The sequence below is a fragment of the Cucumis melo genome, chromosome 8, assembly GCF_025177605.1.
Source record: "Cucumis melo cultivar AY chromosome 8, USDA_Cmelo_AY_1.0, whole genome shotgun sequence".
NCBI lineage: Eukaryota > Viridiplantae > Streptophyta > Magnoliopsida > Cucurbitales > Cucurbitaceae > Cucumis > Cucumis melo.
Genome location: NC_066864.1, coordinates 6,851,935 through 6,878,974, shown reverse-complemented (window position 1 = coordinate 6,878,974; position 27,040 = coordinate 6,851,935). Strand labels below are relative to the sequence as shown.

Here is a 27,040-nt window from a genome sequence, read left to right as displayed (position 1 = left end):
ACTTTATCCTCATTTATAATAAGTCTCTGTATGAAAACTGCCCAACCTATTTTTCATATTATTTTCAACGAAATGAAGGGCATATGGTGAGACAAATACTTTTGTCACTTCTTGAAAAAGTTTGAAGGAAAAAAAAAAAGAAGAAGAAAAATGTCTTAATCGTGTGGATTATGGAATCTCTCTTTTCAATGAAGTTTCAAGTCCTTTCCTACCAATTTCTATTTTTAAAATTAATTAAGGAAGTATTAACCCTAAAGTCAATTATGGATTTCGAGTGAATTTTTGGCCTTTTAACTCTAACCGACTCTATGAATTGATGATGGTCAAAATTTTCAACTCACTTCACAATCTAATAATTTTTATTATAATTAATGAAGTTGGTAGCATAAGCCTAAGTAAAGTATAATTCTTAAACACTTTTCTTTATAATTTCCCCCACGGATAATCTAATATCAATTAATTAAAAATAGGATCGAAACAATAATTGTATAATTCCATGCCACCAACCCAATCAATAGTCTTCTTTTTCATTTCTTTTTAATAAATTTGTGATTCACATGTATATGATATATTTAATACTTTTACCATTAAACCTAATCAAATCCAACATTAATTATTTATTCCATTTGCTTATATTTTTAATTTTGTTTCTCGAATAATTATAACTCTTCGAATATATCTTACTCAATCCTCAATTTCTCGTTTTGTTTTCCACAATTTATCAATGTTTTTCAAAATCTAACTCAATTTTATTATTATTCTCTTTTAAGTTTAACCAATAATTCAACTAGCGACTTATTTTTTAAAATAAAATGATGTTAAAAGATAGATGATATAAATAAAAATTGCGAGTAAGTTTGGTTACTCTAACCATATCAATATTTGATGTTTCAAAGAAAAAAAAAGATCATGTATTAATCTTGTCAAGGCAAAGTTGTTGGACAACAAAACAACTATTATATATGAGATTTAACCCCACTTTTCTATTAAATATACATAGATGATACAACTTTGAAAAACTACAGTTACTTTTAATAATTAAAGGATTTTAATTTTGATGCATATTAGGAAATAGTAAACAAAAATTTCAAAGATTTGAAGAAGAAACCACATTATTTGCTAAACAAAAAAAAAAAAAAAAAAAAAAAACTATATAGTGTACATGTGTGTATATATATCTATGGTTCAGCCGTTGGTCTCATCTCTGACAAATCTTTTGGTAATTGAGGTGAAACAAATACATTTGTTTGGATGTTACTATCTGAATCAACCATGTTGAGCTCTTTGCTTTTTCCCCATAATACACTGTAGAGACTTATCACCAACAAAATGGCACCAATAAGACTGCATTAACATGAAATAACAAAATAATATATTAGCTAATTAGGATTCTAATAAGGCTGATGTGATATATTTGTTGTTCGTGGTAAGAAGTTAATTTTATGAGAACCAGATGTTAAAAAGTTGTCTTGTTTCCTTCTTAGGATTTGACACTTTATGTTAGTTTTAACAAAATTTTATCTCAAACAAAAGATGTGTGGTAGAACAGTACCAGGGGGGGTAACTTCACTGTACCCATCTTTATCCCCCCCTGTTCTCATCCATGTGAATTTCTCATTTAATTTTGTTGAGATTAGATGGAGATTTTTCTCCACACAGAGAAAAAAAAACAAGCATATAGCGTTCTTCAAAACATTATTTTAGTCTCGTGTAGCATGCTTTATTCTTAAAGTTGCTATGAGCCATAAATTGAAAGAACAGATTATATATTAAATATTTAAAGACAAAAGAAGCAAAAGATAGAGAGAAGCAAATGGGGTAAGGAATGCTTTTCCCATTCTCGTCCAACTAGTCCCTTATCCCCACAAGATGGCGTATATTTGGAGCTCACCGTTCTTTAATCGAATTCTTTTTTCTTTAACATAAGAAAGTTATTTGTTTCATGGAACCATAATTCAATGCTAGACCTGATAAAAACTCCATCTCAAAATAACGAAGATAAGCAAATCGTGTTTCTAAATTGTGAGTTCTTCCACCTTTCTAAAACTTTCTAGAGTGGGGCCGATCATCCTCTCATGAATTATTCTCATAATAGTTCTTAAAGTTTGCAATAAGCCAATGTTTAAAAGAACATACAAAATTCAAAAACAAAAGCATTACCCACACTCACGTTCATAGAAATTTCCAAACGTCTCTTTTGTTTTTGCTTTTTTTTTTTTCCTCGAAGGACTACATAAAAGCATTTTCAATAACTTTTTCTTACAAATGGGAATCGAATTAAAAGAAGATTAAAAGATAGCATTTAATATATTTTAATGAAAAGATCAAACTAATATAAAGTAGAAGAAGAATTAATTAGACATATCTATATATTAATTAATTAATAAGAAGAAAAAGACAAACCTTCCCAAGTTGATTCCTTCACCCAAAAGCAATTCAGAGCCAATAATAGTGGCAATGACATTCAATGGTGTTGTCATGGCTTGAAAAACTGGCCCCTTCTCTTTTATTACCCAACATTGCAAGAAATTCGAAACAACTGTTACAAGAACTCCCTATTGTGTGTGTTAAGAGAGACAACAGAAAAAAAGAAAAATAAATTAAATAAACTTTCTGTATGTTTGATAAATCTCCTATTTCTAGTTTCATGTTCTTCGATTTTTTAGTTTTTTGAAAAAATATAGAAACTTTGTCCGTTCCTATTTGTTGCTTTTTAAAATAGAAAAATAGTTAACTGAAATTAAAAGATTCCTTAAATCAGAACAATAATGAGATTCAGAGTTTAATTTATTTTTTTTAACATGAAGGAAAAAGAAACACCAAGAAATTTAGAGTAAACAATTGAAAAGCATATATAAAAAAGGTAATGAGTGTGTTCTTACACAATAAACGACAGCAAGAAGCCTAATGTTCCAACCCAATTTCCACTCAGAAGGGTCTCTTTCCATTGCAATAGCAATCACAAAAGATTGGGCTGCGCTTAATAATGTTTGGTAACTTATAAACTCCAAAGGTGATGGGTATGTCTTGAGAAAATAAGCCTGCAGCACTTAAACAATCAAAATCATCCCACATTATTCAAAACTTAATCATGTGAGAACCCACCCAAAATTAAAACATAAATTATCATCAATCTTTTCGATCGTTCTCAAATCAACCAATTGACCTAAAAGCTTAAACCGACGATGGATAAAGATGAACTTAATTATATATTATTTGACGTAGCACTCAGTACTCATTCGTAGACTTAAAATATGAAGAAGATCCAACAAATAGAAATCAATATTAATTGGTAAAGAAAATGATGCATAAGTTTAAATGAAACTACTTTGATATCATTCTAAAATCATTGAAATTCACTCAAAATCTCAACTAAAAGGGTAGGTATAAAAAAAGAAAAACCACTTTGGATAGATACAATATAGATGAGATGAGAGATGGCGTTACTTTAAGATTAATTAGTAAAATGTGTGTGTGTTTTTTCAAAAAAAGTAGTCAGTAAATTACTTTATTTTTAGGTACTCCACATTATTAATGATTACGGTATAATTTTTTTTAATTAATTTACTAAAAACAAAAAAGATATTAAAAAAAAAAAAAGAACTTCACGAATCTATTTGTTTAGTCTGTACACTTTGAAATAAAATTTAATAAACTCCAAACTTTTAACCTAATGGATGATGTTATTGTGATGTCTCATCAAACACTAAAATTTGATCAAAATTATCCTGCCCCCACTCTAGCAAGACACATCACTTAATTAAATAATAAATTAAAGGAGTACTTAGCAAACAGTAACCAGTAATAAAAAAAATTTAAAAGTAAAGAAAGAGAGAAAATAATAATATATAATTAAAAAAAAAAAAAAAAAGGTTAAACAACCTGAAGAACAAACCACAAACCCCAAGAGATGCTGGAGACGAAGAGAAGGAAACAGCCAATAATCCAAGTTTTAGAAGAGGAAGAATGAGGAATATTATGTGATGATTTGTGAAGTTTCAAAAGGTGATGGTCGATGAGTGGCTTCAAATATGGACCTTTGTAGAATGCAAGTGTTATCACTCCTCCAATGCATATTAATATTCCAAAAGCTTTTGCAATTCCTGCCACTTTTCTTAAATTTACTTTCTCCATCCTATGCATCATTGAAAAGAAGAAAAATGAATAAGTGATCACTTTCATGTATAATTCAAGTTTTCCATGTGAAAAAGAAAGAACAATAACATTAACCTCTTTTCTTTTCAACTTTATTGTTTTCTACTTTTTCAAAAACAGGCATGCTACATCATAATTAAATTGTCAAATAACAGTTTACTTCTCTTTAAAAACGTCTTTTCTATAAAGTGAATGTATAAAGATAGATGCAGACTAGATAATATATATGGATTTCGAGATTGAAAGAGAATTGTACCTCAATAAAACAGCGAAAAGAAATGTTGTGACAGGGAGGCAATTAAATGCAGCAGCACCCAAGTTTGCAGATGTATAATCAACAGCAACACCATAGGCATTAAATCCAACAGTCATCCTAATTTTATTTTTAAATTCCAAAAATATGAACTTCGTGAGAACGTAAAGTCTTTCTCATGATTATTCAAAATGTTGACGATCAAAAAGGAAAAAAGAACACCATACCCTATTAACGAAATCACGAAAATTTTCAAGAAATCTTTAAGTGAAAGTGATCGGCTTTCTTTTCTGAAACACCCAAAAAAAAAAAAAAAGATAGTGATTAGAACATAGCTCCAAAAGGGAAAAAAAATAGAAAAAGGAGTTATTACCTTCTTAAAAAAAACAGAAGAGGAAGGAAAAAAACAGCTCCAGCAGCTTGTCTATAGAACACAAACACGAAGGTATTCATTCCCGAAGCAAAAGCTGCTTTAGAAAGAAGACTCATTCCAGCAAGAAATACTTGTGTTGCTATTGCTACAAAATAGGGTTTTTTTGAACCCATAATTCCTTTTTTTTTTTTCAAATAAGAAGAACACCAAAAAAAGAAAATAAAAAATGAAGGAAGTGAGAGAGAGAGAGAGAGAGAGAGAGAGAGAGAATGAATGAGGTTTTGCTTAAGTGTGAGAGATGTAAATAAATGAAAGAATTTATAGAAGGAAAGAAATAAAAAAAATAAGTGTTGACCCATAAAAGCATAATCCTTGGGTTTGGTCATGTCCATATGGCTTTTTCTTTTTGGTAAGCAAACATTTCCATGTTATTCACGAATAAGGATTGTATACTTTGGCAACTAACCAGAATTTGTGGATTTATTACAAAAACAAAATTTCACCCCCTTTTATTTCTACTATTTGCTTTCTATTTTATTATTAAATTAACTTTTTATCTTAGCTTATTCTGAATTTTTTTCAATAATTTAGTTATATGGGCATATTCTAAACATAATGAAATCCTAACATTTTACTTATACCGTTATAGTGGACGACTCAGAAGTTAAATTCTCTTTAAAGTCTATTCATGATTTTGGGTTTTGGTTCACACCCTTCATGAATTAATTAGATGTTTGAATATAGTTTTACTGTGCTTTGCAATTTTTAGAAAATTATCAAATTTTTTCCCATTTATTAAAATTTTGTGATTTTTTATCTTTCTCTAGAGTGAAACCATGTTTTGGGTCTCATCGATTTGTAACGGATATATTGACACATATGATTGGGCTTAGGTAATTTAAAGTTGGTTAGTACTTTGTATTATAAACAAAAAACTTAGTATTTATTCTTTAAAAAATTTGAGTCATTTGACATGTACGAAATAAAATTTGGATTGTTGGTAGAAAGGAAGGTAATTAAATGTAGCTCTGTGTATAAGTATAAGTTAAAAGTTAAGTAATGGGACACATTTTTCTACTTTTAAGTCTCACTAAATGCGACATTCTTCGGTGTACCCATGACATCATTTTTATGTCGTCCTTTTTCTTTTCTTTTTTTTCCTGGAAAAAATCCACAATTATATCTTTTTCTTTTGCCAATTTCTAATTTAAAAATAGGGCAGTGCAATGAATTTGGAAATGAAAATCGTTTTTTTTTTTTTCTCTTTTCAAAAAAATAGAAAAAAAGAAGGATACGAATGTGTGAAGAAATTAAGAAATGAAGCACGTGTAGGGTAAGAGAAATAGAGCTAGAAAAAGTAAAGACTAAGAAGTGTGAAAATTGAAAAAGGATATACAAATTAGGACAAAATAGAGATCAATAAAAAAAATATTTGAATTCAAACTTTTCATTTGATTTTTTTTTTTTAAAAAAAAAAGAAGATGAGAAAAGAAGATTAAAAATTAATCAAATATTTACAAATAGATTAGTCGAAAAGATAGTGATCTAAGATCCTAAAATTTGTAAAAATATGATTATTTAAAGAAGTTTTGTCAAGTGAAAATTCTTTGTTTACAACACGAGGAATGGTATATATTATTTTCCCATTGAGTTTGATGGATGAGGACTATATAATAAAGAAATTAAATACATTTGGAAGGACGAATGTGTATTAGCGTTTGACTTTCAAGTTAATTAATTCTTAATTTATTTTTTTAAAATTTGTGTGCTTAATTTTGTAAACAAGGTATTTTGGAAATTTTGGAGTATTTAGTCCTTATTTATAATAACTGTACATTTTCTGCAACATTGGTCACCACGTATTCGAGACGATGCGTAGCGATCAACATCTTCAATTAAGAGGTTAGTTTTGAAACAAAATGAAAAAAAAAAAAAAAAAAAAAGTCTCCACCATTTTTTTACGGTGTGATTGGACAATGAAATTAAATAGACAATTTTTTAAATAAAATTATTAGAAAAATGGTTAGCGAAAACTAAAATTGAGTTTAGGAGTCATTTGTGTATGAGAAAGATGTTAGCACTCCACAACACCTCTTTTAAAAATGGTAGCGAAATTTCAAATTTCGGATTGAAAATATTATTTATTTATTTTTAAACTTAACGTCTTATTTTACCTCTCGTTACTCAAATATTTGAAATAATAATCTCATAAAATAAGTGGATATCATTTCATCAATTAAACTATATTAAAGAAAATTTTCTCACCTAAAAAAAGTGAAAAATTAATACAATTTCTCAAAATGTGTCATAAGAATAGCCTTTTAATAAAAAAAATGTCTTAAAAACATTAATTAGAATCATTTTTTCTTGAGATCAAATCTTGGATTCCCAAATATGTGATCCTTCGTCTAAAAAATTCTAGCAAATCGAACTTCCAAATTTTCTAGATTTCATCTTAGAATTTCGTTTAAGAAAAATGATATAAGTTATTAAAAAATATTAAGTAGGAAACCTTAAAAATCATATATTTAATTTTGAATATTTGGAAAAACATAAATCATAGAAAAAAATCATTGATTAAATTTTCTGAAGTTGGAGGGTTTTCTAGACCCTCCAACTCCAAGAAATTAGCTAAAGAAAAACTTTTTAAAAAAATTATATTTCACTTTGAAATTCTTTTATAGGGTTTAAAAATTTATAACTCTATGTTTTAATAGGCTTAACTTTCCTTTTCAAAGCCAAAAAAACCTCCCTTTCAATGTGAAAAACACATTGTTTATAAAGGCAAAATAACTATGAGATAAAGGGTATACTCTCTTTTTTCGACCTAATTTGAAAAACTTTCCCAAAATTAAAGAGGTAAAGGATGGAGGAAAAAAAGTAAAATTTGGGTTTTTTTTAATCTATAATCCAAAATCCAGAATTATATAAATATTTATTTTTACTTTTTAACTCTCCATCATTTTATCAATTTGAAAAAATACAAATACAAAAAATAAATGAAAATAAATAGCTAAGTAAATAGAAAACAAAAATTAGCATCAAAACTAAGCGGTGGCTATATTAGCAATTGAAATAATTTTAAATAAAAAGAGGAAAAATTCATGTGCATACAATATTTATCAAAAGAATTTAAATAAAAGACACGTTTGAATTTAAACAAAGGTTCGTAAAGAAATTTCATAGAAAAATAATTAAAAATAGAAAAATTGACAAACTATTTACACTTACAAGAAAAATCAACTCTAATGAATTTTATCTTTTAGTAGTTTTCTCTATGGGCGTAAATAAACATTCTTTTTTTGTTTTTGAAAAAACTCGAAGAATTTATTCTCTTTAATTAAAAAAAAAAAGACATGTAAATTTTAAGTGAAAAATATATAAAAAAAAAAAGTCATACGATTAGATTGACGTATGTAGTTTAGAATAATTATTTTAAATAGTAAATGTTTTAAAAGATATTTACAAATATAACGAAATACTATAATTTAATTATGATGTACTATTATCTGTATGTACCATGGGAGATAGATATATTTTATTGTGCTATATTAAAAAATAGTTGTATAAATTGGTACAAACTTTTGTAAAATGAAAACTAATTTTTTGGTGGAATATGCGTGGTTGGAATGGGAGGGTTGGTTCATATAATTTGATAGGAGTATTCATATAGTTTATTATTAACTGAAGTGGAGAATCTATTCGAATCGAGATCATTATAGAGACAATATATCATTGAATTTTAGTGACGTGGATACTTCATAAATACACATTTTAATTAATCCCCACAAAGTATATGGTCCCTATATGTTTTAAGTATAAAACTTATTTACGTAATGTAGTGTGTATCAATGTTTTAAGTTCTTAACAACCATAAAATCTACTTCACATCTCTCCTTTACTAAATATTTAAAATACTTGTTTTTGCCTTCAAATAAAATAATACCTGTTTTAGTGACACCAAGTTTGTTTTTTCTTTTTTCTTTTTCTTTTTTTTTTTTTAATTTTCTAAATTGATTTATTTATCTATTTTTTATTGGTGATTTATAAAAACAAATCAAATTTTAAAAACTAAAAAATATAGCTTTAAAATTTTTACTTTTAGTTTCTTTTGCTAAGAATTCAATCACTCTAATTACAAAGCATTTTAAGAAATGAGTAGAAAATGAATATAACTTTTAGAAATATAATATAAAATAGTTACTAAACCTAGCCTCGACAATTCGTCTAATAGATTCATGTTGATTTATTGGTTCGGTTAGATTTTTTTAAAGGAATTTTTATAGATAGAAAAAATTGAAACTATTTACAAAATATAACAAAGAAAAACTAATATATATCAATAGGAATTTGATAGATTTTAATATGTTTTGTCAAATTTTTTTTTATAAATTTGAAAATGCTTTTTTTTTTTAATGTAAAGTTAGACATATTAGTTTGAATTTAGAGAACAAAAATTATTGGTTTGATTTGATATTATTGGGAAAAACAGTCAACACATACATACCATTTAGATGTAACTATTTGATGTGATTTCAACCAAACATTAAAAACACATTTTCTATCTATCTATATATATACCTAGTTTATTTCAAAATATAGTTTCTAAAATAATCTAATTAAGTTCTACATGTTGAGTTTTATTATATATATATATATATATATATATATATATATGTTTTTGATTAGATAAATTCATTTAATAAGCTATAGTAGTCTCACTCTAAATTTATTACTATGAGAAAATAGTTGGCATTCCTTTTAAATTGGTGATAGCAAGTTAATTCTAACAGCTCATTTAATTTAAAATGAATGAATATGTTAAATTAATTCTTTCTAAAACTATTCCCTTTTTAGTTAGGTATGTGCTTTCTTTATCTTAAAATAAACAAAAGCTTTCCTATTTGGTGACCTTTAATTCTTACTATTAATCTTCTGATTTTATGATTCCAAATTAACATTAAGTTTTATATAATATCATATCATTCCAATCTTATAAATATTTTCTTATAGTTTAATTATCCTTTTTTTTTAAAAAGAAAGTTATTCCACATCACTTATTTTAATTTATATACTATTCATTTATGTACTTCTAAGAACCTGAAAAAGAAGTTGGACGATTTGAGTAATATGTTAAAAAAAAAAACAAAGTAAGAATATTAATGAAATTTAATATAAATTATTTCATTCTTAATTTATTATTAAAATTATAAAAGTCCAAGAAAACAATTAATTCTTTTTGTGGATACATTCAAAATGAAGCTTAGTTTTTCTTTGTTGCAAATTTGGAGATGGAGACGTAAAGGTACGTGTCTTCTTTCCACTCTTTTATTTTTACATTTTTAATATAAATTTATAAATAATTATAAGAATTAGATCCACAACAATATAATTTCAATTCTCAAACTTATATATAATCAATATTAAATCTTGGATAAGTTCGAGGACTCGAGTATATTTACAACCACATTATATTTTAGGGATGATTTTTACAATTTGTCTTTTTGCTAACATGTTCATATGTCAGTATCATATAGTTGTTTTGACGATATTAGATGATTTGAATATTACTTTGGTACGTGTATATATGAACTTGTATGTCTTACCTAAAATTCAAACTTTGGTGGTGAACGATTATTTGAAAATAGAATTTTCTTTCTGGTCTCGAAGTATGGGATTTGTGACATTAATATGTAAGGTTGGCACTTGAGGTAATGCTGATTTTATGCATTTTTGTTGCGTCACATATGTCCTTTTATGTAACTATTTTTGTATTTTTGTATTTTCTTTTTTTGCGCGTATAAAGTTTATAAATTATGGAAACTTGTTTTAGCTCTACAAATACAATTTACAGTTGATAAGATATGAGAAAATATTATTCTAAATATTAATATGGGTTAAAATATTTATAAATATAGTAAAATTTAAGAATTTATCACTAAAATATTTATTTTTGTTATATTTTATAAATATTTTAGTTGAAAATTTTCTTATTTGGATGCATTTCTTTATCATAAAATACTGAAATGTTGTGTTAGTTTGTTGAAAAGAGAAGATTAAAACTGTATTACCATATCTCACTAAGGAACCAAATATGCTCGAAATTGACTTTATATAAAGGACACGACATAATAATAAAAACCATTCCTGCTTTTTGAGTGCTTAAAATTCTATATGAATATATGAATAAAGTAGTATTTTATTGAATTAACCTTCCCATATTTGTACAACACACAAGCCTTATTTTCAACCACTTTCATACAAATAAATAATCAAACCAAAAAAAATAAAAAATAAAAAACAACAACAACAACAAATAAGAAAAAGTGACGATCCTTTTTTTTTTTTTTTTTGGTATTTATCATTATTATTATTATTATTATTTTGCTTTGTATTTATTTACACTTTCCCATTAATTGAAGATATTTTAAATGGCGGAAGTGTTTACAAGAATATTATTGCAAGTTTAAAAGGATGGCATGGAGTCTGTTTACCTTTTTCTCTAAAATGCCACTTTTGTTCTTTTCCATTTTCATTTTGTATTACTTCTCAACTACAACAGTATTATAATAGTAAATATATTATGCTATTTGAATTTTAATAATAATAATAATAATAATAATAATAATAATAATAATAATAATAATAAAAAGGAGAACAAACTCTAAAATATATTCCTGATTCCAAATGACCATATTAATAGGAAATTTTGAAGGTATACAAGTCATCCTTTCTAACACAACCATATTTATAAATTATTAAAAAGCCTCGCAAACACATTTAAAACTTGGTCCACCTCAAAAACTTGAAATGATTAGGAGTCGGACTCATTTTAAATCATATTTGAATTAGATAATCGTATTAAGTAAATCTAATAACGTTTTATATATTAAGCAATAAAACTTTTTAATATCTTTCAAATACATTTTAATAATTTAAATATAATATCTGTTAGTTGATATAAATTTCAAAAAAAAGTTTTAAGAACTATTTAAAATTTTTAATGAATAAAGTACTAAATAAAGTATGTTCTCGTAAAACAACAACAGAATAGACAAGTCCTAAAAGAGGCCCAATAACAATTTATATACAGGCCCAGCTTTATCTTATCTCTTCTTCGGCCCAATTATGTCAACCCAGCCCACTTTAATTTACAAAAAGAGATGAAAAGTATTTAATCGTATTTATAAATTGAAACCGATAAGGTGCAAATTATTGCATATAGTAACAAAATGCAAAATAAGAAAGAACTAAAACCTAATTAATTAATTAAGCATCAAAAGCTAAACATTGAACAACAAATGAGACAAAATGTAGCTAATATTAAACTAACGAGGAGTTGACTTCTGTACGACGTGTCGATTGATCTGTCTCTTTTTGTGGAGGAGATAGTTGAACGTCATTTGAAGGTGTAACAAGTTCTTTGCTTTTTCCCCACAAAACGCAGTAAAGACTCGTTACCAACAAGAACGCACCTATTATACTGTGAATTCAACAACCCAACAATATTACTTTTTATATTTTGAAAAAAAAAAAAAGATGTAATATAAATACAAATTACGAATGAATTACCTTCCCAAGTAAGTTCCATCGGGAAAGAGAAACTGGGAACCGATTATTGTTGCAATTAAATTCAACGGTGTCGTCATGGCTTGAAAAACTGGACCTTTCTCTCTTATTACCCAACATTGGGCATTATTTGCAATTCCAATTACCAAAATACCCTGCACCACATCGTAACATAATTACTTCTAAGTTTGAGAATTAATTTCATTACTTTTTCTAAGAAAAATTATCAAAATAGAACATTATATTTGATAGAATATTTACACTTCTTTGAAAAGTTAAGTTTAAATAAATTTTATCTTTTAGTGGAACTTGTTCCACGAAGTATAAGTAATTTGTCGTTGTTTTCTATTTTTTAAAACTCCTTTTTAATCCACTAATTATTATTTCAAAAAAAATAGACCATTAAATTATTTGAAAATTTATAACAATTGGTCCATTAGGAAAACTCTCCTGTCAATTTATTTATGAACAAACTGATTTGTTATCGATTCATCGATCTACATCGATAAAAGTTTTCATTAAAATTCAAGAACCAAATTGTTACTAACTAAAGTCTATGGACTTAATTGAAAAGTTTTTTTTTAAAACATAATTATATATTTTTATCATGAAAAAGTGTGAGTGAGATTAAAGTACGAAAGTGGGAGATTGAAGGAACAAAATCTAATGATTAGTTGAAATGAAAGTATAAAGTTAGAAAAAGGAAAATTAATGATAATAATGTTGTTATTAGAGAGAGAGAGAGAGGGCTTACACAATAGAGTACAGCAAAGAGTCTAATGTTGAAACCCAATTTCCACTCTAAAGGATCTCTTTCCATTACAATGGCTACAATAAAGCTCTGAACCATACTCATCAATGTTTGCATGCACATGAACTCCATTGGGTGAGGATACCCCTTCAAGAATCGAGCCTACACCCACCCATTTTCAAATCGTTAGAATCCTTATCGAATATGTTTTTTTTTTTATATATATTTAATATTTCATTTCACATTTTTAAATACATCTTTCACATCATCCAAATTGTTTACGTAAATCATTCGTCATCGTTTAGATATTTTTAATGATAAAAGTAATAATGTTACAAGCCAAAAAAGATCCTTATTATATTCTTTTTGTATTGTTTTGTTGTTTTCATTAATACTCATAATGGTACAATAATAAGTCGAATATGAGTCAATTAATGACAACGATAACTTGTTATGGTAATCTTGAATTTGACAATTTATAACTATTAGTAATAGTTTATTGTTAGACAATTGATTATTTTCATTAAAAAGATAAATAAAGATATCTTTCTAAAGTGTCATTGATCATATTTTGATAAGCAAGACAATTGTTGAATCTAATTGTCATAAATTTTAAGTATAATAGTTTTTAAATATCATGGAATCATAGATTTATCGCAACATCGAATCAAGTTGATGGAGTGGATCACTGGCTACGCCATGTATTTATATCTCCTAGGACAATATTACTATTTAAAATCTCTTTTGGTAATATTATTTCTTATTTATTCTTTTCTTTTTCCTTTTTTTTGTAGTCTTCAATAATTAATTTCTATAAAATTTAAATAGTTTGCATTTCAAATAAAGATTAACTATATGTAATAGCAATCAATTTAATATTGATTAACGTTTTTGAAAACATATTTAATTTTATAGTGATTTTAACGATTTTAAAATATGGTACCTGAAGAACAAACCAAATGCCCCAAGAAACACTAGTGATGAGGAGGAAGAAACAACCAATCATCCATTTGTTGTGGGAATTAAGAGAATGGTGAGATTGAGAATGGATATGGTGGAAAAGTTGGTGAGTGAAAAGTGGCTTCAAATAGGGTCCTTTGTACAAAGCAAGAATGGATGCACCCGCTATGCATATCATTATCCCCACTACCTTTGCTATACCTGCTGCTTTTTTTAGATTCACCTTCTCCATTCTATATATTCACAACAATATGAGCATAATTCAATTAGTATACATAGATATATATATATATATATATATATATATATATATATATATATATATATATATTCTGATCATCATGAACATATCAGAAAGTTTCTACTCTCCTTCAACTTTTAGGTCGTATTTGAACATTTTCTTCATTTTAAATCTATTGTTGGATGGAATAATGGAATTAAAGCTAAAATTAGTGAAGTTGCAAACAAAGTTATTTAAATGCTAATTACTTATAAATTTTACAAATTTTTATGAATTGATATTTTCTTAAAATTAAAGTCCATGAGCTAATTGTCAAATATTAAATTAGAGCATAGAAAGAATTACAACATTTAGCAAATTAAGTCCCCCGTGAAAGTTTTAAAGTTTAAAAGATAAAATGAAAATGGGTGAAATTAAATTTTGTGTTTTAATTTCTTTCTTCTCCATTAAAAAGTGGATTTTTTTTTAACTTTCTCAAGTAATTAATAAAAAGTTAAAGAAAAAAATGAAATTAGAAAAAGTAAACACACGATTAGTTTAATTAAATATGATTGCAAAGATTAAAAAATGACCTTAGTAAAACAGCAAAGAAGAATGTAGTGACAGGAACACAATTGAAAGCGGCAGCACCGATTGTTGCTGATGTATAATTAATGGCCACTCCATAAGCATCCAAGGCAAAAGTAATCCTAAACAATCCCAAATTTATAACTCAAATTAATATAATATAATTAATATATTTTCCACATTATATATATATATATATATATATATATATATATATATATATATTCCATATTCCCATACAATTTAATAATTGAAATTTCATAAGATTCATGGAATAAAATAAATTAACTATTAATAGTAAGCTACACTTTTTTGTTCTTATTGGTGCCTGATTTGACTAAGTTGGTATATTGCACTTTTTTCTTTTTTTTGCATCATATAACATTCTTTTTCAAATCACAGTGATTTCATTTATAATAGTAATGATGACAACAAAACATTGATACACACCCTATCAAAGAAATGACAAAAATTTGGCAGAGATGCTTTAAGGTCAATGGCCTCTTCTCTTTCCTGCAAGTATACAATGAACAATCGTTTATATGTTTATATTGATAACTTAAAAAGACGTTTGGAAAGAAACAAAACATACCCTTTTAAGATTAGAGTCAGTGGAACTAGGATGATGCTGCCAGCAGCTTGACGATAGAAGAGAAAGATATAAGTGTTCATACCAGCAGCAAAAGCAGCCTTCGACATTAAACTCATTCCGGCGAAGGTAATTTGAATGAAAACCGCAACAATGTAAGGCTTGTTAGAACCCATCTTCTTTTCTTCTCTTTTTTTTTTTTTTTTTCCTGTGAATGTGTGAAGAATGATAATTTGGAGAGTCTGATATTTGGGTGGCTTTAAATAGAGGAATAAGAGAGGCTGCTGAAGAGGGAAAAAGGGGATCAGTTGAATGAATAGATTTTTTTTTTTTGGAAAAAACACACAAACACAAAGTATTGCACTTTATCTTTATTTACAAATGAGTTCAGATACATTAATATCTAAATCATAATGTGGGTGTGTGACAGCAATGGTTGGCATTTAAAGTGCTTTATAATTTATTCTACAAAAAGGATTTTGAGCACAATTTAATTGGGTTTTGCTTTTCTTTTTTTTAGATATGTTGTTTAGTTGTTATTATATGCCAATTAGCTTCTTTCCTTTCACCTGTATTTGCAATTCTTTTGGTTTGTTTTGTAGGTAGCCACTTGTTTTCTTCCCTTTGCTACCCACAGTGCCTAAGTTATTTATAATTAAATTTTATGAAAAATATTGATTTTGTATTCGTGAGTTTCTGTTTTATCAACTAAAGGCTTGAATCCATAATTATTGTATCAATTTAAATAACTTTGCAAACATATCCGCATACGTTTTTTAATATATTTCTATTAAAAAATATAACGTAAAACTTTTAATTATATCAAATAAATTCATACACCAAAAATAAAATTGGGCATTTAAGTGTAGAAGAATAATCCAACTTTTTCTACGATATTCGTAATGGAAGAAACAAAGTTATTATAAAAAAAAAAAATTGCGAAACCCCGACAATATAATGAACTACCCATATGAGCAACTCGATCCCTTAATTCTTTGTGTTACCTCATTCATGTTGGGTTGTTATGAAATTTATATCCGATAAAAGATAATTAAACTTGCAAACATGTTCATAAATGAATTATTTTTAACTGTTTAGACATAATTTTAAAAAAGTATTCATATATATTACACATGTTTAAAACATTAATGCATAGATTATTTCCAAAGATAATGGGTCTAGGATGATTATTTTATGAAAACTTAGGAGTTTAATTAATCCTAACTACAAGTTTCATATGATATCGATCAATCAAAATTTGTAAAAAAGTATAATATGATACGTCCACTTATGATTATGAAAGTTTATAATTTAAAATTAATCCAATTAATTATCAAATAAAAGTATGAACCGATACAATTCAAAATTTTAGAAATATAAATTGATATTTAGAATCTAATAACTTTATTGGTGTAATTTTGATTTTGAATGATGGTGGGATTACTAAGTTTACTATTAGTGGGGGGATTGAGTTTAATTTTACATAAACTTCATTAGTCCAAACTCTAAAAAGGTACATAATGAATGAATCATTTAATCATGATTAAGGCTGTACCGTAAGTAGGTTTGAAAAGTGGAAGGTAAAGCATGAGACTTCTTCATTTGTCATGTTATAATGTGTTCAATATATATGTATTAACACAAAATTTCAACTAATTAATTCTCATAATGACAGCCAACTAGCACAACTAGGTTTGGAGATAAATAAACTTATCAATTAAGATGTGACCATTCAAATCTCCAATTGCTTCTTTTTCTTTTTCTTTTTTTTCTTTTTTCTTTTTTCCTTTTTAGCAAATATTGAAATTCAAATTCCTAATATTCAAACTCTTTTGAAAACATATTTTAAAGTTAAACCTTTAATTTGTTGAAATTATGATTGATTTTTTCGTTCAATTTCTATCTTTTTTTTTTAATTAAACGTTTGAAAGTTTTTAGCTAAATTTTACAAATAAAACAAGTTTTGAAAAAAATACTTTTTTTAGGAATTGTTTGGTAGGTGAGAATCAAATGTCTGATAATTAAATGTATGTGAACTTATATGATGGGATTTTGATGCTTCGAAAATGATAGATACTTATATTTGAAATGCAAGATTTGAAAATCTAGGTTTCTGATACTTGTGTTTGTAGCGCTCATTTTACATTCATGGATTTAGTTAGTCTATTTAGTCTTTTTTTTTTTGAATTTTACGTCCTACATTTTTTATCATGTATTAATCTTTGAATTGAAATGTTTTTTTTTTATATATTTTATACTTTTAATTCAATTTCTAAAAACAAAAAAATTTAAAATTTGATAACAATAAAAATTGTAAAAGATCCTTTGCAACTCCTTTTGATAATAAAATTTGTGACAGGGAAGCTCTTCTCTAGCTGCCTTCACTGGTATCTTTTCAAAAATATTTGATAACAATAATTTAGATTTTAAATTTTTGTTTGGTTTTGGAAAAAAAAATATTGTATTAATTATCTTATTTTCAAAAATCTTTATCATGTTTATTTCTGTATATATTTTCTTAAATTGTGTTTTTTATATATATAATTTCTTACCATCATTTTTATATTTTCTATCTAATTATTTGAATTTGTAACCATTTTTTTTTTAAATTTTTTTTTTTGAAAACCACTTTAAAAAGACGATGAATAGTATTTTAAAATGCATGATTACACACTACTTTTTTAAAATTTATAAACTCACTTTCTCTTCAAAATTATAAGGGTATATAAAACTCACTTCATTGTTTTACATTAAAAATTAAAATATGTATCAAAAAACTATATTATAAATTTTTAACTAAATGTTTAATTTGGTCAATATCTAACAACTACTTTTATTGTTTATGATAAATAGGTTATCAAATACATTTTGAACAACTTAAGTTGAGTCCCAAAACTTTATCACTCTTGAATTGCTCTCAATTGGTATGCGTTCTAATAATTTCTTTTGTTATATGTTTCTTGCATAACAAAAGTTATATGTATCCTATATATGACATGTTAGCTTTAGTATATTATTGTAATATTCTTTTTGATGGTATACACATTAACTTTGTGATCACTTTGCTTTGTTGTATTTTGGAGTATGATTGGTGCCATATATATATATATATATATATATATATACATCTTGCTGGTTTTCAAAGCTTTACAGAGTTTTTGTTTGGAAAAAAGAAAGATATGAGATTTTGTAATAAAGATTGTGATAAGATATGTCCAATAATCAAATCAATAAAAACTAATGTTAGGGTATGTTTGGGAGTGATAGTTGGAGTAGTGATTTTAGAAAAAAAGATTTAGGTAGAATTGATTTTGTAAAATTGATTTCTAAACAATCAAATTTATGTTCGGTAACAAATTCTTAAAATTGATTTTCAATCATTATGTTTGATATTAAGAGTGATTTTAAAACTATTAAATTACCTAAAAAATATGGTATTTTAGGCATTTCAAAAACTATATAAAATAAGATGGTGATTCTCGGTTTAATCACTTTGCCACAATCACTAGATAGGCGATGCTTCAAAAATCAAATTTGAGTGATTTTTTATTTTTCTAAAATCACTTTCTTTAAATTACCAAACATCATATTTTTCTGCAAAAGTGATTCTAACTAGTAAAAAAAAGATTTTGTCTATGTCCTCCCTACCAAACATACACTCAAATTCATCTAAAAAATATCAAATAGTTGGGTGCATCTAAATTTCATACAATAAGAATATATATATCAAATATTTGGCAAGAATATATATGATGAAAAAATAGTTATTCGACAAGATTACTATAAAGATAATTTATCAAGGGAACGTTAATAGGACTAAAGTTTTTCCTTTCCTAAAATAATTCTTAAAAAAAAAGTAATTGAAGGACTCATTTTAGATTTGAAGACAAAATTGAATATTCGAAATAAAAGACATTAATGAAACAAAACCTAAGATTCAAAAACTAAAATAATATTTTAACTCGTATATAAATTAGTATCTGTGGTATTTTCCATCAAAGTCTTAATTTTGAACGTGTATTTATCTATTTTATTTTTCTTTTTGAAAATAAGGTCAACTATTTTAAGTACTTAAAAAAGGAGTTCATCGATGGAAAAGCTAACCAATATTTCATTTTCGTTCAAAAACATTGTTTTTAAAATGGAATTCCAAGTCAATTTTGGCCATCAAAAAGGCATAAAACCCCATTCAACAGTTATTTTCTAGCTTTGTCGATTGTTGGAACTTCAATGAAATATCACCTTCGTTATCTTTTTTAAGTTTGCATTTGAAATATAGCACGTAGAAACCTCCATACATGTTATAAATATAACTCAATGATTCAAACACATCTTGTTCTTTTCTTTTTCTTTTTTTTTTTTTGAACAGTCACTCCCACCATTGTTAACCTAAAAGAAAGCTAAAGTATCGACATCTAGCTCTAGTATAGAGTTGTGACTTATTAATTAGATGTAATAGAATTAATAGTTTATGAGAATTACCTTTATTAGTTGGCTCCAGTTATTAAAGTTTTAATTGTTTTAAAGTTCACTTCAGGATTCAAATCTTCTTTTATAGAATGAGTCATGCAATAATAAAATGCTTTAATTAGTTTTAATGTATGAGAGAGAGAATCATAGAGATTCGCATCTACTAAAAACTAAACTAAAAAGAAAAAAGAAAGTTAAAAGTCAATTAATTTTATGAAACATATATTTTGACTAGCTAGTTAGGGATTGTATTTGAGCAAAGATATATATATATATATAATACAAAGAGAGAAACATAAATTAAAACTAAACCAAATTCAAAGCAGTTGGGCTAATGCCAATTATGAGGGGAAGGGGGGGCTCCCCCATAAATTGGTATATACCTGATTTCTTGTCTTTTCTTTTTCAAATGATTCCTATACCTTTCTCCCCCTCACTATTTTGCTTTCATCCTTTTTTTTCTTTTTTTATTAATGTTCAAATCCTATATAACTTTCATCTTTATTTCATTTTCTTTCCCTAACTTGAATAGATGTTATAATTTTGTTGTAATTTACAAAGAGAGTACATACATGAATTGAAATCATATCCGATCCGAATAAGAGAGATATCAAAGATAAGTATGGTTGGGAAAGATTTTTAAAAATTGAAATTTGATACTTATACCTACATGATGCATCTTTCTTTTTAATAGCTCAATTTTGTAAAAAAAAATATAAATTAGAAAATGAAAGTCACGTACTTATACATATATACAACGTGTATGTTTCTTATTCCTTTATGGTGTACCTTCCTATGTTGTGTGATCTTTTGAAAAAATTCTTAAAAATTAAGTGAGGGGAAAAAACATGAAAGAATATGAGTGTTGGTTTGTGATAATAGTTTGCATACTCTATAAATATTTCAAGATAAATAAGAATGACGTTGATAAGTCATAAGTCATAGAAGAATGTTGAATGTCATTGGGAGTCAAATTTAAATTTTGAATCCTTACACTACAAGAAATTTGGCCTTTAATGTCGGTTTAAAACCGACATTAAAGGCCTTTAATGTCACTTGGCGACCGACATCTTTGCGAGCGTTATTAAAGGGCTTTAATGTCGGTTGGGCTTCAATGTCGGTTTATAACCGACATTAAAGATGTCTTTAATGTCGGTTATAAACCGACATTAAAGGCCTTCAATGTCGGTTATAAACCGACATCTTTGAAAGTGTTATTGAAGGCCTTTAATGTCGGTTTATCTTTAATGTTGGTGGATAACCGACATTAAAGATGTCTTTAATTTTTTTTAACCGACATTAAAGCTGTCTTTAATGTCGTTTTTTCAAATTTATTTTTATTAAATCCTTGCATTATTGTCCATTTTGTATGACACCAAATAGTTAAAAATGAAATCTTTTACTTGTACATATACAAAATGAAATCTTAATAATGTGTACATTTATATACAACTTCGCTCCAAATACAAAGAAATTATGAAGCTTAATTATTATACACTGATCATCCTTTGGAAAAAAAAAGAAAGAAAGAAAGAAAAAGAATATATTGAGAGAGCAATAACTAAAATTGCAACTAATAGCAAACTAGAACGCTTCACAAATGACCATCTTCAAGATCTTGTCACAAAGATAAGGGTCTGGCTAATTGTACTCACTTGCAACCATTTCCTCTATTGCAGTCATTTGTTTAGTGATATCTCCCTGTAAAAGACATCAAGATGGTTGAATTGATAAGTAACAATTTTATGACCTAGTTATAATTGCAAGTCTCGCAACCGAAACCTACGTAACTAAGTATCCATATCACAAACAAAACAAAAATGTAAAAAACAGAAACCAACTTATTTAAGAGAAAAAAAGGTCGTTCAAAGCAAGCAAACCACATATCACAAAGATTTTTTTTTTTAATCTTCAAAAGAAAAAACACCACACCAGGGCCAGCGGTATTTCCTCCTTGCCATAACCTAACTGAAAAATATGACAACAAACTAGAAACAACAATGAACTTTGTGAATAAATAATAAATATGGCATCCTGTTGGTTGTTACATGAAAAATATTTCCTACACCTACCTTTTAGATATACATACATCATATCCTCTGAGAATTGTGATGAAGAGCAATTCTACAACACCTTTATTGCTCCATCAAGAAAGCCAATGCCAAAGAGCCTTGAACAGGCAAGTTACAGTACAATGAACCAACCACCAATGACTAAATCTTCACCACAAACACAAACTATATAGTCAGACTAAAATAGCCTACACCCCAAAGTCAAACTATTCTAACTCCACAAAACTATTATATAATCCCACAAATTACAATAACCACAAACTACGGCAACTCTGAACCCAAACAACTCCAAAGACTCTATGTTAGCAAATGCTTCAAATCTTATAATGCCGTCTAGACGTAACTTCAAAGTATAATGAACCCAAGAATAAGATTGACTAATGCCTAGAAGATGCTTCATTTTCTCTCCCTCCTATAGAGTCTATTCAGAAAGAAATTGCCATCTTTATTAGTATAATAGTATTAGCTTCCTTTCTAATTACCATATATCTCATCTGAGTTAGAAACAAATGAACATTTATCATGAATGACTCAATGAGAACACGCATAAATTAAACTATAAAATGCCAGCATCAATCGTACAAAAATTCCTCCTTTCTCAATTGCTCATCATAGTCTCTTTTCTTCACAGAGTCAGAAAGAACCTAATTTCCCATGCAAACATGAGTAAGAGATGATAATGGCCATAGATTTGAAAGCCACTCAACTCTCCGGCAGATATGATTGAAGAAACAGAAAGCTAAGACAAAAAATGAAAATTACCTCATATGCACATTGAAGCTTCTTAAATGACTCACTCGCCAATGGGCTTCCCATATTTTTATCAGGATGCACAAGCACAACCTAAAAGAAAAGACAAACATTAGTACAATTTTTCCTCAAGAGATTCTAGGAGTGACTAAATACTAGAATGTTGGCATCAAAAGAAAATGGAAAGGAATTTCATTAGCCTCTAACATCATTTTACTTTAATATTTTCTTTCGAGAAAAAAAAAGCAGTATACCAGTGTACCAAAATATATAGAAAGACACCCGACCATCCAACACGAACTTTAACACAATATATAGCATATACAGTTGCCATCAAGACCACCAACCGTGCATGATTAAGAGAGAACAAATAACCTGCAAATAAGAAAGGATAACCAAAAACCCAAATCAACTGACAGAATTTCAAGATTCATATAGCAATCTGATTGAAGTGGAGTACAGATTCATCAAGAAAATTTACTCTTATGGGAAACGGATATTAAAGTGGGCATAAGGGTGAATAGTCGTGTGTAGAAGTATAAAAAGTTCATATAGATCTTCATTGCAACCACCACAAGCAGTGTGCAGTAAATTTGGAAAATATTAGAAACATCTATCTTCTCTACTTGTCATTTCTAAATTTAAAATAATTATATTAGAGATAATATGCCCATAAACATCTTCCCTCCCAGTATTATGGACATTTTATTCGTACATGTAACTCCATACAAAAGGAGAAATTAATTGATACTCTTTGTAACACCTTCGTGACAATTCACAGATGGGATATCAATCTTGGAAGATGCACAGACGACATTTGTATGCAAAATAGCACTTGTTCAGTCAACATAACATCTAATATGGTGAAAATTTTGCCATACTTCCCCTTCCCCCACTATCTCCAATAGACTTATTTATGAAATACATGTGGAAGATGCTTTTATTTTTTCCTTTTTACCCCGCTGATTACAGAAAAAGTTATGGCATTGTGGAAAGCCATACCACAGATTGGAACATTGAACCTTCAATCACAAAAAAATAGAAGTAAACTATGGTTATCGGCTACTATGAAGACACACAAACCACAACCATGGAAAAGATCTAGTAGTCAACTCTGTACCACAGTTTTAATTATTAATATGTGTCTGTGTAGGAAACCGAGAACGAGAAGTGTGAAAAGAAACATGTATCATAGGGAGGGAAAAGAAATGGAGTCTCAACCCTATCAACAAGAATAGACCCTAATCTAAATGAATTTATGAGACTAAACTGGTAATTACAAAGAGCCCAATTTATGGAAAGAAGTTTGTACCTCCAACTATAAACAACGTCCCTGTAATCCAAAAGTTAGCATACATCCACAAGACTAGAATAGCAAAGAGCCCCACAATAAAAAGTCCAGGAGTGTAACCGGGATATTGAACAGCAACTCCTGTAGCTCCCTGAAACAGTGGACTAAGCTATAAATATAATGAAATGAAATTTCATTTTATTGACGTATTACACTATTAAACTAAAATAGAAGGAACCTTGTAAAGCAACTTAACAAATAATTCTATGAAAGTAACTTGAAAATATATCGACTATTGCCCACTTCCATGACATTGTAAATCTACTGGGATCGTAATTCAAAGAACAGGACTATACGCTAGAGAAGGGAACAGGAGAGAATTCTCGAGTCAAAGATGCACTTTTACAAACGGCTATCAATACCAAAGAGTCAGCTATTAACAGAACAATAAACCTCAAAGTACCTCTACAGTGATGTTTTCAACAAACTTACATCATGAAAATAAAATCTAAATCATTCATCGTAACCCTAACTCAACCACGAGTAGCAAAACAACGGCACCACCAAGGATTATATGGAAAAGTAAGGTAGTTGAATACTAGTATGAACCTTTGTGGATGGAATGTTAAACATCTCTAGCTTCTCAATTGTCAAATTTATAACAGTGAAGATCCAATGTAAAGTTTTAGCCACAAGTCAATCATTTAACCAATTGTTGCCGTTGGGAACTTAACTTCAGAAATCTCGTTATCATTTCAAGCAACATCCAGATCCTAATTCTGAAATAACCCAAAATAACATAAAAAAAAACTTTTTATCGGGTATCAGAGAGGAATATACCATACTAAGAAGAACGTAAACCAGGCAGGACATGGAGGTTAAACTAAGAAAGCAACTCCACATTATAAGAAGCAATGCAGCAGAGCCTAATCCAATAAGCGATCTGAAGCCTTTTATAATGCAGTCCCACCATTGAAGCACTGCTAAACGTAGTAAACTCCCCATCCAGGCACAGCCACGGCACACTGTTGGCCAATGTCTCTCAATAAACATCCCAACTTTGTCTCTGAAACTAAAAAACGCAGTTCGAGCACGCGATTAAGTGTGTTTCTGCGACTGAAACCATTTCCATCCTTGCTTGAAAAGACCTATATCCTCCATGGTAGCTAAAAACCAAAGCCAAACCCTTTATTGAAATACCCTAGAAGAGAAGCTACTGCTATTGCTCATTAAAATCGAAACAGAAACTCAAAGGAAGGAAACCCAATGAAAATCGAAAATCAAAATCAAAGATGAAGAATGGAAAATGTAAAATACGAATTTACCTCTACAGAAAGTGGATGAGCATGCCTTTGGATGAATATGGGAAGGATTCAGAAAAAGAAAAGAAGATGAGAAAAACAATGAGAAATCTGTGATCTTCCTCAATCACTTTCTCTCTGCCAAACCAACGCCAAGGATGCCGATTGACTTTTGAAGAAGGTTTCCAAAACCAATGCCAAATCACAATAGTGGCGACAAGCTCAATGGTGGCAGTGATTGTTATTCGGAGAAGGAACGGGCATCGGAAAAGAAAAAGTCGCCGAAGAAGAAATGGACGAATTCATTTGGAGAAGAAAAAGGATTGCGCGAGTAGGAGAGGGTCGAAAGAGTAAAGTAAGAGAGACTGTTATTTTTTCACAAAATAAAATTATTAAAAAAAAAAAATTAAATGGACCTTTAATGTCGGTTTTCAAAATGGCGGACCTTTAATGTCGGTTTAAAACCGACATTAAAGCTTAGTCTTTAATGTCGGTGGAAAACCGACATTAAACATCCGCCTTTTCAAAACCGACATTAATGTTCATTTTCCATTTTTCCCGACCGACATTAAAGCCTATATTTATTCTAGTGTTAATCTGAATCTTGAACCTCCCAATGTTACGTTATTAATCCTAAAATTTTTATAAACTATTTTACTTCTTTCTAGTTTTACTTTTTCAAAGCTCTAAAATAGAAAACAAATTGACTTATATTTTGTTTCCATTAATATCGAATGACACAAAATCTTTTCAATATTACATTTTTCAAAAAAAAGGAAAATAGGCCAATACATAAGGAATAATATTAGGTCTACAAATGTTAGAAGCATATATCGAGAAAATGAAGAATTATACAATGAATGAAGTGGGTTGCATCATGACTTTACAAGTCAAATTCAATGTCTAGAGATATAAATATATATAGCTTTTTCACTAATGGGATTGATCTCATGATGTTCCAAAACTTATCTTCTTGTGTCTTCTTTCTGGTTGCTCTCACTTAGATTCAAATTGGATAGAATGAGAGTGTGTGAATTTAAAGGGGTTTCTACTTCCCACTTGGCTTGAAATTGCCTATATACCTTTTGTCTCACGAAAATGGAATTCATTATTGAGGGATTGTATCCATTCAAATAGAGAAAACACACATCATTTGTCCCAAAAACAAGAACAAAAGCTCACCCTCCATAATTGTTTGTCTTCTCACACATTCTCTCCTCTCTATTGGAGAGAACCTAAGTGAATTAGACCCCTACAAAGACAATGTTTTCTCCCCCCCCCCCCCCCCCTTCCTTTTTTTATTGTCCTTTTTACTATTCTTTTATTCTTTTAAGATTGTGATTACCCAATACTTCAAAATGCCCATCACTTATATCATCAGGGTATCCAATACATTGGAATATAATCTATGTATATATAAAGTTGAGTGTGTGCTGTGTATGTGTATAACGACCAATAATTTATATGTTCGTTTTAGTTTTTAAAATTGTTATTGAAAATATTGACTTTAGATTTGACAAGCTTTACACTAATAACCGTTCATTCGTTTTTAGTACACTCGAGAAGGACACGGTGAAACTACGAAAAAGAAATAGGGTTTAGGGTTTAATCATATAGATTTTAATCTTCTTCCATTCTTTGCAAGATTATTAAAACATATATAAAATACATTACTTACAATACTTTTATAGAAGAAAA

At 27.9% G+C, this 27,040-nt stretch overlaps 2 protein-coding genes and 1 pseudogene across 2 annotated transcripts; all 3 read right to left on the bottom strand.

The window, feature by feature from the left end:
• Window positions 1-1,010: 1,010 nt before the first annotated feature.
• Window positions 1,011-5,067, bottom strand: LOC103485246 (WAT1-related protein At5g64700-like). The gene is made up of 7 exons (XM_008442779.3): window positions 4,782-5,067; window positions 4,636-4,698; window positions 4,412-4,528; window positions 3,883-4,135; window positions 2,883-3,041; window positions 2,404-2,555; window positions 1,011-1,344 (listed from the first exon to the last, which is right to left on the bottom strand). Exons 1-7 carry the CDS (start codon window positions 4,952-4,954, stop codon window positions 1,179-1,181), a joined length of 1,083 nt encoding a protein of 360 aa, XP_008441001.2. The 5' UTR covers window positions 4,955-5,067; the 3' UTR covers window positions 1,011-1,178.
• Window positions 5,068-11,843: 6,776 nt separating this feature from the next.
• LOC103485365 (WAT1-related protein At5g64700-like) lies at window positions 11,844-15,861 on the bottom strand. The gene is made up of 7 exons (XM_051089020.1): window positions 15,462-15,861; window positions 15,320-15,382; window positions 14,875-14,991; window positions 14,045-14,294; window positions 13,105-13,263; window positions 12,354-12,505; window positions 11,844-12,264 (listed from the first exon to the last, which is right to left on the bottom strand). The coding sequence occupies exons 1-7, from the start codon at window positions 15,632-15,634 to the stop codon at window positions 12,105-12,107; spliced, it is 1,074 nt and encodes a 357-aa protein (XP_050944977.1). The 5' UTR covers window positions 15,635-15,861; the 3' UTR covers window positions 11,844-12,104.
• A 6,711-nt stretch (window positions 15,862-22,572) lies between these two features.
• LOC127150553 (uncharacterized) lies at window positions 22,573-25,202 on the bottom strand (annotated as a pseudogene).
• Between the last annotated feature and the right edge of the window lie 1,838 nt (window positions 25,203-27,040).

Bases quoted from the DNA above. Each gene is read 5' to 3' on its own strand.
- LOC103485246 (XM_008442779.3), bottom strand. From the start codon at position 4,954: ATGGGTTCAAAAAAACCCTATTTTGTAGCAATAGCAACACAAGTATTT. The intron at 2,556-2,882 runs GTAAGAACACAC...CACACACAATAG, and splicing joins TTCTTGCTGTCGTTTATTGT to GGAGTTCTTGTAACAGTTGT. The intron at 1,345-2,403 runs GTTTGTCTTTTT...ATGTTAATGCAG, and splicing joins GAAGGAATCAACTTGGGAAG to TCTTATTGGTGCCATTTTGT.
- LOC103485365 (XM_051089020.1), bottom strand. From the start codon at position 15,634: ATGGGTTCTAACAAGCCTTACATTGTTGCGGTTTTCATTCAAATTACC. The intron at 15,383-15,461 runs GTATGTTTTGTT...GTATACTTGCAG, and splicing joins CTGACTCTAATCTTAAAAGG to GAAAGAGAAGAGGCCATTGA. The intron at 14,992-15,319 runs GTGTGTATCAAT...GGGATTGTTTAG, and splicing joins TTTGTCATTTCTTTGATAGG to GATTACTTTTGCCTTGGATG.